Here is a 15,714-nt window from a genome sequence, read left to right as displayed (position 1 = left end):
CACATACACACGTTATTGGCGTCACCTGGAGATGTGCACCATTAATTACCATCACCCATTGTTCGCACCTTCCCTCACCTTGTGGCGCCGTCTCCCACTGTCTGTCTGTCCGTTCTGATTATCTCTGTCTGTTCTGATTGTCTCTCTGTCCATTCTCACCATTTCTGTCTATCCACCACCCCTCAACAACCACCACCACTACCACCAAGCACCAGCACCAGCACCAAGCCAACACGCCACACAAGTCAGTTCACCAAGACGTGACGGTGAGCACAATTTTCACCAGACGACGCCCTCCCTCTCTCCTCCTTAAATGGTCTTACACCCCGAGCACATCTTAACTACAGGCGGCAGATGACTGTGAGAGAGAGAGAGAGAGAGAGAGAGAGAGAGAGAGAGAGAGAATTCCTGTTGGTGCCATCTGCTCTGTCGTCATCATCATCATCATCGTCGTCATCATCATCATCATCGTCGTCATCATCATCATCATCATCTCACTTCCCTTGGGTAATTTTCAGTGGTTAAATAACACACCACCACCAACAACAACAACAACCACCACATTATTCATCATCAAAACAAATTCAATTAATCAGTAAAGTTGACACCCAGGACAGGTAACATCATTCACCTGTGGGAACTAAGTGAAACCCTCTATTTAACGGACTATATAGGGGTGAAAGTCCGTTATATAGAGGGTCCGTTAGACTCAGAGATGGAGGGTGTCTAGAGCGAAGGAGGTGGTGGTGTTCTCAAGGGGAGGGAGGGATGAAGGGAGGGATGGAGGGAGAGAGAGTGAGAGAGAGAGAGAAAGGGGGATGGAGGGATGGATGGATAGATGGAGGGAGAGAGAGTGAGAGAGAGAGAGAAAGGGGGATGGAGGGATGGATGGATAGATGGAAGGAATGAACAGAGTTGACACTACCACACAAAAGTCGTACCTGTGGTGATAGAAGCAGTCCAGGTGGGGTAGTCGGTAATGGAGCCGTTGGTGTAGTACAGCTGGAAGTCGTACTTGGTGCCCGGTAGTGCCCTGGTGAGCTCCACCCCCTGAGACACCTGGGCGGGGGTGAAGGTGGAATTGGGCGGTGGGTTACCCTGGGGCGGCCAGTAGTCCAGGCGGTAGTAGCCATCTTGGTCACGTACTCGCTCTGGCGGGATCTGGATTACCACATCTGCCCCGTCACACTGGAACAAGGTGAGGTACTTAATATACAGACAGACAGATGTACAGACAGACAGATATACAGACAGACAGATATACAGACAGACAGACAGACTCCCTTTCCTTACATCTCAACTGTAAAAAAACAAATCAAATACACAAACGAAAATAAACTGATGTATTCGTCGGTGTAAACACGAAGCTTCACCGACACACACTCGCTGGTCACCTCGTAAACCCAAACAAGAATAACACTGTAAATCTTTCCTTAACTAGATCGACTTAGTGTTGTGGCTCTAGGACTGTGTGTGTATCCGGAGGCTGAACTGTTTACGTTAGCGCTTGTCCATACTGAAGTGGTGAGGGTGGTGGGTGGTGAGGTGGTGAGAGGGGTGGGGGTGGTGAGAGGGGTGGGGGTGAGGGGTGGGTGATGAGGTGGTGGTTAGGTTAGGTTAGGTTCGTTGTGTTCAGCCTCTCACATGGTAGTCACGCATCAGTAGGCAGGGTGGGCCGGGTGAGGGTGACGGTGAGGGGTGAGGGGGATGTTACACGCGTCAATTTAACAATTTCTCTCAAAAGGTTACTGTATATAGTACACGAGGTCACCACTACGCCTCACCATCCCTCACTACCCCTCAATATCCTCCCTCCCTCACCACTTTCTTTCCACCCTCACCACTCCCCAACCCCCCTCGCCACTTTCCTCCCTCCCTCACCACTCCCCCCCCCCTTCCCTCCCTCACCACTTTCCTTCCTCCCTCTCTCCCTCAGGTCACTCTCCTCCTCCTCACCCGCTCCTGAGGCAGATGACCGGGGTGGAACGTCCTGCCACCTGCCGGGAAAACAGTGAAAGTGACACATACGGCATCACCACAGCTGTCCCCAACACCACAGCCTCCACCACAATCTCCAACACCACAGCTTCCACCATCGTTACCATAATCTCCAACACTACAGCCTCCATCACCACCACTATCAACACCGCAATCTCCAACACCTTAGCTTCCTCCACAATCACCACAACTACCTCCAACACCACAGCCTCCACAATCGTCACCATAATCTCCAACACTACAGCCTCCATCACCACCACTATCAACACAGCAATCTCCAACACCTTAGCTTCCTCCACCAACACCACAGTCAGCACCAACATCACCACTACCACCAACACCACAGTCAGCACCAACATCACCACTACCACCATCACCACAGCTACCACCATCCTCCCTACCACCACTCTGTTCCGCCACACTCTCATATGTTCCACACAACATAAATCTCCCATCTCTTCCACAACAACACGTCCTTATATAGACAACACAACCAGCTACAACAACTACTATAACAACAACAATAACTACTACTACTATCCAAACTACAACATGTAATATAACTAATGATCTTAAACAACCACTACAACTATTACATCAAATACTACTACAACAACTACAACTATCCAAACTACAACAATTACTATAACTAATGAACTTAAACAATCACTACAACTATTAAAACTCATTCTACAACAACTACTACAACCACAAAGACTATAATCATAACTACAACTACAACCACGACAACAGCCCGGATACGAGAGATAATTAAAAAAAAATACTGAAAATTACAGGTAACAGCAAAAGTTCAGGTACAAAATACAGGTATAGTAATTAACAGGAGATGACAGGTAGGTGCACTCTTGGCCTATATACGATATACTGTAAGAGAACAAAATATATTCTGATATATCGGTATATCTTCAGGTGTGATATACAGGTATGGTTTATAATTACAGGTATGTTGGGAGTCACACCTGTGGGGAGATGAGCCAATAAGGGAGGTAGTGTGAGCAATAAAATATAATATAAAGGTAGTTTAGGGGTTCCGTGCGAGCCATTAAGCCAGTGACGGAGGTGATGAGCCATAAAGGGTAATAAGAGCGTGAGAGCCATTGAAATCCCACGTATGTCTGCTGAGCCATAAAGGTCAACGATTAAGGGGATTTAATGCCTGAATGGTAACCCTGAGACACCATAACATAAGAGGTGAGCCATAAATACACCATAACACAATTGGGGAGCCATAAAGGTTAATTACAAGCTAGTTAATGATTGGCTGAGCTATGTGAGCCAATAAAAACCTGTCCTTCTGAGACACATGAGCCACTAATAATTTTCGTGAGCCATAAAAGGTAATTAACAAAAGGCGTGGTGGCACAGCAGGCGTGGGGGTGGCACAGTAGGCGTTGGGGGTGGCACAGCAAGCGTGGGGGTGGCACAGCAGGCGTTGGGGGTGGTACAGCAGGCGTTGGAGGTGGCACAGCTGGCGTGGGGTGGCACAGCTGGCGTGGGGGTGGCACAGCAGGCGTTGGGGGTGGCACAGCAGGCGTTGGGGTGGCACAGCAGGCGTTGGGGGTGACAGCAGGCGTTGGGGTGGCACAGCTGGCGTGGGGTGGCAACCTGGCGTGGGGGTGGGCTGGCGTGGGGTGGCACAGTAGGCGTTGGGGTGGCGTTTGCAGCAAGCGTGGGGTGCTGCAGGCGTTGGGGTGGTACAGCAGGCGTTGGAGGTGGCACAGCTGGCGTGGGGGTGCTTGGGGTAGGCGTTGGGGTGGCTGCAGGCGTTAGGGGTGGCTGCAGGCGTTGGGGGTGGCACAGCAGGCGTTGGGGTGGCACAGCAGGCGTTGGGGTGGCACGGGCGTGGGGGTTTTGCAGCAGGCGTTGGGGTGCACAGCAGGCGTTGGGGTGGCACAGCAGGCGTTGGAGGTGCTTTAGCTGGCGTGGGGTGGCACAGCAGGCGTTGGGGGTGGCACAGCAGGCGTTGGGGTGGCACAGCAGGCGTTGGGGTGGAAACTGCGACAAAACTTCCGGGCGCTGGACACAATTTCCTTGACCTTTCCGCCAGTGGACTAAACTGAGGCTGAGTGTAGGGGGGACACTCACTCACTGTATATATAAAACTTCAACTCGTTTCACAAATATAAGTACAAGAACAAATACAGATACAAGTAAGTACACAAGGGAGAGGTACAAAATACAAGTCCAGGTACAGATACAATTACAAAGGAAGTTACAGATACCAATCTAATCTCACTAACACCGTGTCAGCCATTAAAACACACACACACAGCCGCCCCAGCCGTAACAAGGTCAGCCTCTCTCTCTCTCTCTCTCTCTCTCTCTCTCTCTCACTCCCTCCAAGTCCTAGGTCACGGCAACAAGATAACACCACCATAAACAGAACGAAAAGATAAGAAAACAAAAAACAAAACAACATCGATACAACAACAAAACAACGAATAAAAACAAAACACGAACGAAGATTAAAAATAAATAGTTGTGATAATAAGAATCTTAGTGTTCTATATAATGGCGACCAGTTATATAGTTGTGTATATTAGTGATGTTTTTATATAATTTGATGAGTTGTAGGTGATGTTGGGATTTAGTTCTTGTAGTTTATTGTATTGTGTGTGTGTGTGTGTGTGTGTGTGTGTGTGTGCGTGTGTGTGTAACTAAGTACAACCTCCAGCTGCTACACACATACTGCACACACACACACTCAACTTTGGCCTCTGCAACAACATCCTTCACCCCATGACCGATAACGTATTGCCGCAAACAAATGCACGCACATTCCACAACATACACACACACACACACATACAGAGCAGACATAACATACACACACACACACACATACAGAGCAGACATAACATTCATGCACACACACACACACACACACACACACACACACACCGTCTGCCTCTTCTAACCCAACTGATAGAATTTGTAACCAAGTAAGATAAATTTTAAGTCTTAACTAAGATCCAACCGTAAGCATTAAGTAACGGGTATATTATAAGTAAACATTGGCATTTATAAGTAGGTATTTACGTTATAAGTAAGATCTAAGTATATAAAAGTGTGTCTGAACCCCTGATTGTGAGACATTTAAGAGGGACTTGAGTTTGGTTATTGGTTGATACGCTACACACTCGACCAGCCATGAACACTTGCCAACAATAACTCATATATGGCCTCTCTCTCTCTCTCACACATACAGAGAGAGAGAGAGATAGATAGAGAGAGAGAGAGAGAGAACCATCACCGCCAACATCTTAGTGAGACGTTGGATATTTCCCATGAGAGTTGGACACCCGAATTATCTGTGCCTGTCTGTGTGTGGCAGCTGAGGGCGGTCATCACACCTAACAACACACTTGATGCTCTCTCTCTCTCTCTCTCTCTCTCTCACACAGCGCCACAACAAGACCTTAACACCGTACGATAAACGCCATCTTATATCACAAAGGATTCTCTCGGAGTTAAGACCACAATGTTTGGGTTCGATTAGTGTGTGGGTGTGTGTGTGGGGGTGTGTGGGGAGGTGTGTGGGAGGGGATGTGTGGAGGTGTGTGGGAGGAGGTATGTGTGGGTGGGTGGTAGTGTGGGTGTGAGGAAGTCTGTGTCGAGGCTGTATTTGTTGACATTGTGTAGCAGTGAGCGAGGAGACGAGGTGGATGCGGTGATAGGTCAACAGGGCCCCTTTGGACGGACGGGGCCCATCTGTCCAAGCACTTGTGGAGAGGGAAGGAGAGAGGCAGGGGGTGAAGGTTATGGGGGGGAGGGAAGGGGACACAAGATGCAAGTTAATGGTCGAGGAAATGGAGAGCGGGAGAGGAGAGGGGGACGAAAGAGGGAGGAAAGGAGAGGAGAGGAAAGGAGAGGGGAGAGGGAGAGAAAGAGAGGAGAGGAGGCAGAAGAGGGTATTTATTGACAAAACTTGGAGTACAGTTTGCCTATTCTGAGTAATTCAGTCAAGTGTGGAGGAGAGAGGAGTAGAGGGGAGGGGGAGGGGAGGGGGAGGGAGAGAGGAGGGGGAGGTGTTCACATGAAGGTAAACAACTCACCGGGCTCCGAGGTCACCCCCCCCCCCTCTTGTTATACACCTGGCGCGGGAGGAACGGTTCAGGGGGCCCCAAGTGTGAGTATAATTAACAGGTCTTACCTTGTTTACACTGTGACCCACGAGGAGGTGGATGGATGGATGGGTCAACTGTTTTCTACGAGGGGGATGGATGGATGGATGGATGGGTCAACTGTTTTCTACGAGGGGGATGGATGGATGGATGGATGGAGACCTTTTCTACGAGGTCGATGGATAGATGGATGGAGACCTTTTCTACGAGGGGGATGGATGGATGGAGAGTCAATGGCAATAATCAACTGTGTGGTAGTGAGTGTCTGTCCTCTCCTTAAAACACCAGGAATCAGAAGGTGTTGGGGGGGCAGGTGTTTGAACAAGAGGCCCCGAGGGAGAGACTCATTAAGCTCCCTTTAACTCGTTGGCATATATACGACAGTGCCAAGAGGAGTAAGGGAGCCAGTATATTGTTGTGTGTTCTCTCCCTTACTCTCTCTCACCCTCCCTCCCTTACTAACTCTCCCTCCCTCTATCCCTCCCTCATTCTCTCTAACCCTTATTCCATTCCTTCCTCCTCCCTCATTCTATCCTTCCCTCACTGTCACCCTTTCTCTATTCATCTCTCCCTCCCTCCGTCTATCTCTCGCTCACTTATTCTATCCCCCTCCCTCCCTCTCACCCCCTGTCTCTCCTCCCTCCCTCTCACCCCCCCCCTTTCTGTCTCTCCTCCTCCCTCTCACCCCCCTTTCTGTCTCCTCTCCTTCACTCCACCATTATCATTCTCACTGATGATCTCGTCTGGGTTATTTTAAGTTACTGCTGCTCTTGTGTGTGTGTGTGTGTGTGTGTGTGTGTGTGTGTGTGTGTGTGTGTGTCTCGTTCTTGGAGGTGCTGTCGCCGGCTTCAATTAGAAACTTCGTGTGCTTATGGTCAGTCCCCGTGACGCACCTTAGACCTAACCTAATCATAATAACTCAGTCTTATTACAGAAACACTGGTTAGGTTAGGTTAAGGTTAGGTTAAGTTAGGTTAGGTTAAGGTTAGGTAAAGGTTATGTTAGGCTAAGGTTATGTCAGGTTAGGTTAGGTGGGATTTTGTCCTGTTGGCCGGCGGGATTTTATCAATGAACCGGTTTACAAATTCCAGGGAAGTGACGAGAGGCAGGTACAGTAATAGTGTGGTGGTGGTGGTGGTGGTGGTGGTAGTGGTAGTGGTGGGGGCATGACTCGTGCCTAGGCATGAGCGAGGTTGCAGGTGCCTCCCTCCCTCCTGCCTCTCACTCCCTCAACTTCCAACTGTTGTTACACCACCATCACCCTCACCAACACACCACCACCACCCTCAGGTAACCAGGGGATCTACACCAGGTACGGCTCAGGTAGGTAGAGGTGAGGGTGAGATTAGGGAGACCTTGTATGTTATATGGTAGAGGTAGGAAGGCGGCCTCTCCTTCCTCCCTCATACAAGTTGGCAGCAGAGACATGTTGAGAGAGAGAGAGAGAGAGAGAGAGACATACCTGTACTTCCGCCATTCCTCATACCCTCCTTCCTTCTCCACCAATCTCTCTCTCTCTCTCTCTCTCTCTCTCTCTCTCACCATGGCGGCGGAGGATGTCTAATAATTGCATTCTTCCTCACTGCTCCTCTTACAAAGCTCCTTCATCTCTTCCTCTTCCTGTTCACATACCTCCTCTTTCTTATGTTCTTCTTCTTCCTCATTTACACCCTTTTCTCCTCTTTCTTTTCCTCTTCTCTTCTTCTTCTCCCATTGTTCCTCTTCAACTATTCATGTTTCTTCAATTCCACCCCCTCCCCCTCCCCACACAAGACATCCTGTACCACGGCAGCAGAACACCTGTGGGTATTATTGGTATATCCGTGACCGAGTATTACTGCCGCCTTGAGTCTTAACACCCCAGTGCTTGTGTCTGCTTCCGTCAAGTGCTCTACCCGCAACCTAACCTAACCTGACCTGAATCTAACCTACTCTAAACTAACCTAACCGAATCTAACCAAACCTACTCTAAACTAACCTAACCTAACCTGACCTGAATCTAACCTACTCTAAACTAACCTAACCTAATCCAACCAAACCGAATCTAACCAAACCTAATCTAATCAAACCTAACCATCATCAAGTACTAGTGTTACCATCAGGTTTGTAGTGCAACATGTGGTGTGTGTGTGTGTGTCAGAGGGGAAGGAGGAGGAGGAAGGGTGATGGTGGTGGAACTTGACCCGTGTTTACAGGTCATGAGGGACAGCTGATCCTGGCACGCCCTCCTCCTCTCTCTCCATCATCCTCTCTCTTTCTTTCTTCCTTCTTTACTCTCACTTGCTTCACTCGGTCACGAACACACACACACAAACAAACACACACACACAAACACAAACACGCGCACACACACACACACTATCGTCTGTTATTATCATCATCATCATCACTATCATCACCACCACCACCATCACCACAGGCGGTAGGGTGGCCAGCCAACCCTAGTATGGGCCCTCATCTGCCCCACCCACCGTGACGTCATCGACAGGTAAACACTGGTGCCAACACACCCAGTTCAGCCCTGTCCGGTAAACTGAACCTCCGTCCTTCCTTCTTTCCTTTCCTCCATTCTTCCCTCCCTCCCTCCCTCCATTCTTCCCTCACTCCATCCCTGCTTCTTTCCCTCCTTCCTTCTCTCACTACCCCCTCGGGGATATTTTGAGGCATTGGCTATGACGGCCCACCCTCCACTACCATCATTACTCCCACTACCACTACCCTCAGCTACCACAACACTCCACGACTACCAACACCCTCCACTAACGCCAACCACCAATTGCTACCACCATTACTACTACCTTCCACCCACACACACACGATCATGCATGTATTTTTAAAAACTACTTCCTGGAAAACTACACCCAGATGCCCAACACAGCTTCCTGGTGTCTCTCTCTCTCTCTCTCTCTCTCTCTCTCTCTCGCGGGCGCGCGCGTGTGTGTGTGTGTGTGAGCATCGTCATCAAACAAGTCTAATGACAAGAGAACGTGAGGGAACGGTGGTGGGAGGGACCAGACTAGACCACGCCCCTGTCCACTACATGGCACACCTCCCCCTCCCCACTCACCCCGACACTCCTCTCCCCACTTCCCCAACACACACTCTCCCCAGCACCCACCACAAGCACGCCTCGTCTCCTGTCAACACTTAATGTCACAAGACCCGAGACCAGAGAGAGAGAGAGAGAGAGAGACCACCCACGTGTCGCAGAAAGTTTACCACAAAGTCAAGTATCATCATGAGAGAAAGCTGACTGCTGCAGGTGGTGGCATTGTTACTGGCGCTCTTGTGGGCTAAATAACAAACTTAAAGGCGCAGTATACTCCTCTTATCACCGTGTTCTATAATTAGTGTATATAAAGGCGCAGTATAATCCGAGCGCCATTATTATTATATTATTCTCCCTGAGTACGATGATTTACCACACCCGATAAACACTAAAGCGGCGGTGGTACTTCCTGCCACACACACACACACTCTACCCCTACCACACTCCCACTGTATGCCACCACCTCTACCCTAACACCACCTCACTACCCCTACACCACCACATCCCTCACCACTACCCCTACACCACCACATCCCTCACCACTACCCCTACACCACCACATCCCTCACCACTACCCCTACACCACCACATCCCTCACCACTACCCCTACACCACCACATCCCTCACCACTACCCCTACACCACCACATCCCTCACCACTACCCCTACACCACCACATCCCTCACCACTACCCCTACACCACCACATCCCTCACCACTACCCCTACCACATCACACCTTCGTCAGTATAAGTTATCTCGGTTCAGATAATGTTCACGCACTGATAAGGAGAAGCGTGTCACCTCCATACACACATCAGAGCACCTTACTTGTTAGATCTCTCCCCGTACCCCCCACCCCAACACAAACTCAACCATTTACCCCCTCAAAAATATCCCCCCTTTCTCCCTGCCCCCTCCAAAGAGAGAGAGAGAGAGAGAGAGAGAGAGAGAGAGAGAGAATGGTCCCACTAGAAATCTTAAATCTATCGTCAAGTCATTCACCAAAATTGATAAAAAAATCGACATTGCTGTAAGTTATTTCTGTAAGGGGTGGCTATATGCACACACACACAGAGGCGACCACCACCCGACCTTTAAATACGGAATTGAGGTCAAAAATGAAGGTTCCGCTAAGACGAGAGAGAGAGAGAGAGAGAAATCGCCATTGTAATTTCTCCACCAACTTTATAAACAAACTTTCCTCACGTGCGATAAACATTTACCAGTCAAGTCAGTTACGGGGTGAGAAACTACAGTGAATTATTCCCATCTTGAAAATGTAAATCGTGAAAAAGAAATGGTGAATTAATGGTGTGTGGGGACTCTTGATCTCATATCACCACACCTGTCATCACACACCATCACGTTGCGCCATAAAGGTTTGCACCACAATGCTCCACAAAACGTATATATCACCACGACCACAACAACGTATACAGTAGTAGTGGCTATAAAGCAGTTACACCATCACCACACTTACTCGACACCACTGCTGCACCATTAACACCACCACAGCATTATATTCCCTCTACCACACTGACTCAACACTACACCACACTACCACACCCTCTATACACCACACAAAAGCATTTGGTTAAAACTCTATCTCTTTACATCCATTAATATTCACACCTAATGCTTCAATATTCAGGCACCAACGCCATGTCCACAAGTAAACAACAACAACAAACAACAATAACAACAAACAACAATAACACAGCCATTATCACAGGTTAAAACACAGTACTAATTAAACCACTGTGAAAATACCTTTGTTTATATCTACCTTAAACCAACACACACACAGTCACTACCGCTTACATCTCCACTATTTCTCTAAGTATATATACCTATGTAGTCACACACCTCTCTCTCTCTCTCTCTCTCTCTCTCTCTCTCTCTCTCCCTCTCCCCATCACCTCCTTCTCCTCTTCTCTTCAACAACACCTGTTTGCCCCGTTCTTCCCCTTCACTCCTCTGCCCCTTTTCTCTCCATCATTCAGTTCCCTTCCTCTTCCTTTCCCTCTTCTCCCCTCCATTACTACCGTTCCTCCCCTTCCTAACCGCAACCCCCTCCTCTCACCACTACCACGGACAGGTGAGTCAGACCAGCCACACACCTGTACACCTGCACGTTACATCCATTACCACACAACAAAAGCCACCTGTCCATATTGTGATACACCTGACAAAATCCCACCAGATCACATCATCCCACTACACCAAATTCCCCTTAAATCCCCTTAAATCCCCTAAAATCCGACCGCTACCCCTCAGCTAAGGTCCAGGTATAATGCTCCATAAAAATAAATGACTTGCCCATAATAAAAGTTACCTCATAAGCTACTAACAACGGGTATAATGTTGCTCGGCTCCTCAACTAAACGAGTGAGTGACGGTCTGTGTGTTGTGCCAGGTGAGAGAAGAGTAGAAGTGTCATAGTAACCAGGTGTTGTCAGAGTACATTGTGTGGGGGAGTGTGTACCATCCTTGACAACACTTCTCAACCTTCCTGCCAACATATTTCAGGTATTAGCCTATTTCTTCAGAGTTTGTGATCTTAACCTTTGATCTGTTGACCTCTCAAGACATATCACCTGTAGAGAAGATCATTGGTGACTATGTAGACCAGGTATAAACACAGTGGCTCTTTACCTGTACCTCTTGTGTTATGGTACCGACAGATATAATTAATCTCATCAAATATACAGGTACACGGGTGACAGGTAAGGCTCAGTGACGGGGGAGGGGAGGGGTAACGGGATGGGAGGACAGGAGAGGGGAAGGGAATCGGAGGAGAGGGGAGAGGAAGGAAGGAGGCAAGGTGTGTAACGATGCCCCCCCCCCCTCCTCCAAGACGGGCTGGTGTGTGTGTGTGTGTGTGGGCGGGGTTATATTTGGGGTGGAAGTTTCCCCTCCCTCCTGCGCAACAGTACGGTTTCCCACCCCCACCCCTCACACCCACACCTACCCTTAAAACACCCACACCCCACCTTTCATACACCCACAACCAAACCCTATCTCCCACACATCCCACAGCCCCCCCACACCTCACCAGGCAGGCAGAGGATAACCTGAGACCATAGTTGTCATCTTGGCAGCTCTACACCTCGGGTCCTCCCAACACTTACTGGGTTAGCGTCAACACCTGGACAATGATGTTTACTACACCAGGTTAATATATGGTGATGATAATGGTGGTGATGATAATGGTGGTGGTGGTGGTGGTGGTGATGGTGGTGGTGATGATGAAGGTGGTGGTGATGATGATGATAAGTTCAAGTACTGATTCACTACACCTCAATCCCCGTTACACATACACACACACACACACACACACACACACACAGGTTCCTAAAACAACATTGTGTAAACGCCTGATATGAACGAGGCGCTCAAAGGGCCTCCTGAGCTGCTGCCAACAGTGCTCGCCAAACCATCAACAATACCTAGAAACCTGCGGGCGGTGTGTGTGTGTGTGTGTGTGTGTGTGTAATCAGGTCTTAGAGAGAAAGGTTATGTAGTGGGTATTTTGTTCCATTACTCTATCACTGGGGTTTTTACCCAGAGGGAAAAAATTCAAGTATTTTGCCCGCCTACAGTCTGCCAGTGAAGCGGGCCAAAAAACTACAAAAAACCCTCAGTCGTGCTCAGGTGCGAGCCGCCGCTGCCGCCACATTGTCAACAAACATTTACCCGCCAAAATCAGACTAACTGTTACACGGGAAAAATTGCACCAAGAGAGAAAGAGAGAAACAGAGACCCTTTGGCGGCGCCCCTTTGTCTCCCGCCAATTCTCAACGGCCGAGTGGAATTGCAACAAGTAATTTTCACCCATTGTTGGACAGTGACGAAAGCTGCTCAGAATGTCGCTCGCCACAAGAACATTATATATAACAGCTTACAACATAGTTCACGGGAGGCCGCCACACTCACCAAAAATAACATAAGTGTGGATGTGATGTTCTCCATGGCTGAAGAACAAGAACTAATGTTGTTGTTTGTTTTTTTGGGGAATTTTGTGGGAGGATGGGGAATGGGGGTAATTCGGGGGGTAATTTTTGAGGAACCTTCACTAAGTAACTAAAAAGTCACCAAGTCATTGACAACACCAGTCACCAAGACACAGGTGAGGAGACAAGACAACCTCTACAGTGCCTCCTCCTCACCTGTCTTACCTTCCTACGTCACATTTAAAAACAATATAATTAATTCATTAAATAATCTTTCTTACATTCTTCCGGTAACACTAAGAGTCGGAAGCTAACACACACACACACACACACACACACACACACACACACACACACACACAGAGACAACAAAAAAACAAACATAGGTAAATTTTTCTGAGTGGTGGGGGGGCGACCACGCACACCTGGCTAATCACTACCTCCAAAACACAATCCTCTAATCAATTTACAGCCAGGTGCTTAATTACAGGTGTATGGAGTAGAGAACCTAACCAAACCTAACCCTTTCCCTCACCTGTCCCGGGAGTTTTACCTGTAGCCGGAAGTGTGAGACGAGTGTGTTAGGTTAAGAGTGGTGTAGAAGTGTGTGATGGTAGGTACTGACAGGGTGTGACAGGAGTACGATAGGGTGTGACATGGTGGAGAAGTGTGATACAGGGAGCTGGTAGGGTGTGTGACAAGAAAGGTGTGGTAAGGGTGAGGAGCAGAGTGTGACAAAGGAAGCTGGCAGGGTGTGTGTGAGTGTGAGTGTGGTGTGTCCGGTTTCCCCCCCCAACAGAAAGCTCCTCAGATCATTCACTCAGTTCCGTTGTTCATGACTCAGCTGCTAGTGTTGTCATGAACCTTTTATCTCAGCGAGTTGTGAGAGAGAGAGAGAGAGAGAGAGAGAGAGAGAGAGAGAGAGAGAGAGAGAGAGGTAATTAACAAACACCTGAACACCCTCATGAATGACTCAGACCAAACCCTAACGTGATGTCACCCCTCCCCCCCTCACAACCACAGCGCCCCTCCTCACAACCACAATCCCCCACCGGATCACGGTAATCCTGGTCCACAATACGACTTCTGATCCCACACCTTCATCCAATCGGAAATTCCTTAATAAGATTGAAAGTGAATATGAGTTCCATATGTATTCCCGCCCATCACCTGAAGATTAGACACCCCGGTTTATTTCTCGTGATGATTAAACCCAAACCTAACCTAACCCCTGCAGGTAACGAGAAGGTGTTCAATAATCATGTGGTATAATCGGAGGTGCCTAATCTTCAGGTAATCCCACATTATATATTTAATTATACAAGCAGCCAACCACAGGATCGAACCAGTGACTCTTAGGACAGGACATGAGTCCTCTATCCACCCGGCCACCGCTCCCTGTACAGTCGAGTATTGATTCATTGCATAAAAGTGAAAAATTACAGGTACAAGTTCACTCACAAATACAGGTACAACTACAATTTCAGGTACATTAACAATTACAGGCACAGGTAAAATTACAGTAGAGGTAGTCTCTCGAACACAGCAGGGGAGGTCCGGGTAACAAACGACGGAGGGCCGCAGCTGTTGACCATTAAGGAGACCCGTTAAGTCACTATTCGTGGCTAACTCCCGTGTGTGTGTGTAGGAGTCAAGACTCCTGAAGATTCTCTCTCTCTCTCTCTCTAATTAACACCTCCTTTCCTCCCTCCTCTCTCTCTCTCTCTCTCTCTATCGACCTAACATCTCTCTCTCTACCAAACACAACAACCAACGATTCACCTAACACAACCCTCCCACCACCACCACCATCATACACCGCCACTACTATCAGCATCATACACCACCATCACCACCACCACCACCACCATACACCACCACCACCATACACCGCCACTACTATCAGCATCATACACCACCATCACCACCACCACACACCCCACCACCACCACCACCACCATCATACACCGCCACTACTATCAGCATCATACACCACCATCACCACCACCACCACCACCATACACCACTATCACCAACGCCCAGGTAACCCCACACCACCTGCAGCAACAAACCCATCACTCACACGTCCAGCCCTACAGCACAAACAGGAAGCTGCCACAGTGTTTGTTTACATATTGGTGAAGGTGATGATCAACCACCCAGCCGTGATTATGAGCCACCTTTACCTTCCCCAGCTGTGATTTTATGAGAGTGTACAGTGATTTTTCAAGCTGTGATTCTATTGAGATGTACAGTGATTTTTTCTGTTACTCTTCTGGTTGGTGATTCAATATTTAACTGGGTTGTTTACAGTATTCTCAGCTGTAAACAAGGCAGGTAAAGTTGTTTGTTTTACAAGGAGGTTAATGTAGCTGTTTTAACAATTGTTTGGTGTGTACGTAAAAATAATAAGGGATTACCTAAAAATTAGACACCCTAGTTTATTTCACCAGGTAATTAAATATCCTAATGCTAATCTAACCTAACTTAATCTAACTTAACCTAACCTAACTTAACACTAACTTAACCTAACTCTAAAGCTAAATTAACCTAACCTAACGCTAACTTA

The 15,714-nt window shown here is 48.3% G+C and overlaps 1 protein-coding gene across 2 annotated transcripts in view; it reads right to left on the bottom strand.

The window, feature by feature from the left end:
• Positions 1-15,714, bottom strand: part of LOC121870799 (tyrosine-protein phosphatase 10D-like) — a 69,920-nt gene that overhangs the window by 36,421 nt on the left and 17,785 nt on the right. For both annotated transcript variants that reach the window (XM_042372761.1, XM_042372762.1), the window contains exon 2: positions 942-1,188. In XM_042372761.1, the coding sequence (XP_042228695.1) occupies positions 942-1,188 (247 nt within the window). The remainder of the gene's footprint in view (positions 1-941; positions 1,189-15,714) is intronic.

Source organism: Homarus americanus, unplaced genomic scaffold, assembly GCF_018991925.1.
Source record: "Homarus americanus isolate GMGI-L3 unplaced genomic scaffold, GMGI_Hamer_2.0 scaffold16119, whole genome shotgun sequence".
Lineage (NCBI taxonomy): Eukaryota > Metazoa > Arthropoda > Malacostraca > Decapoda > Nephropidae > Homarus > Homarus americanus.
Note: the sequence above shows the minus strand (reverse complement) of the source record. Positions and strands in the feature narration are given on the sequence as shown.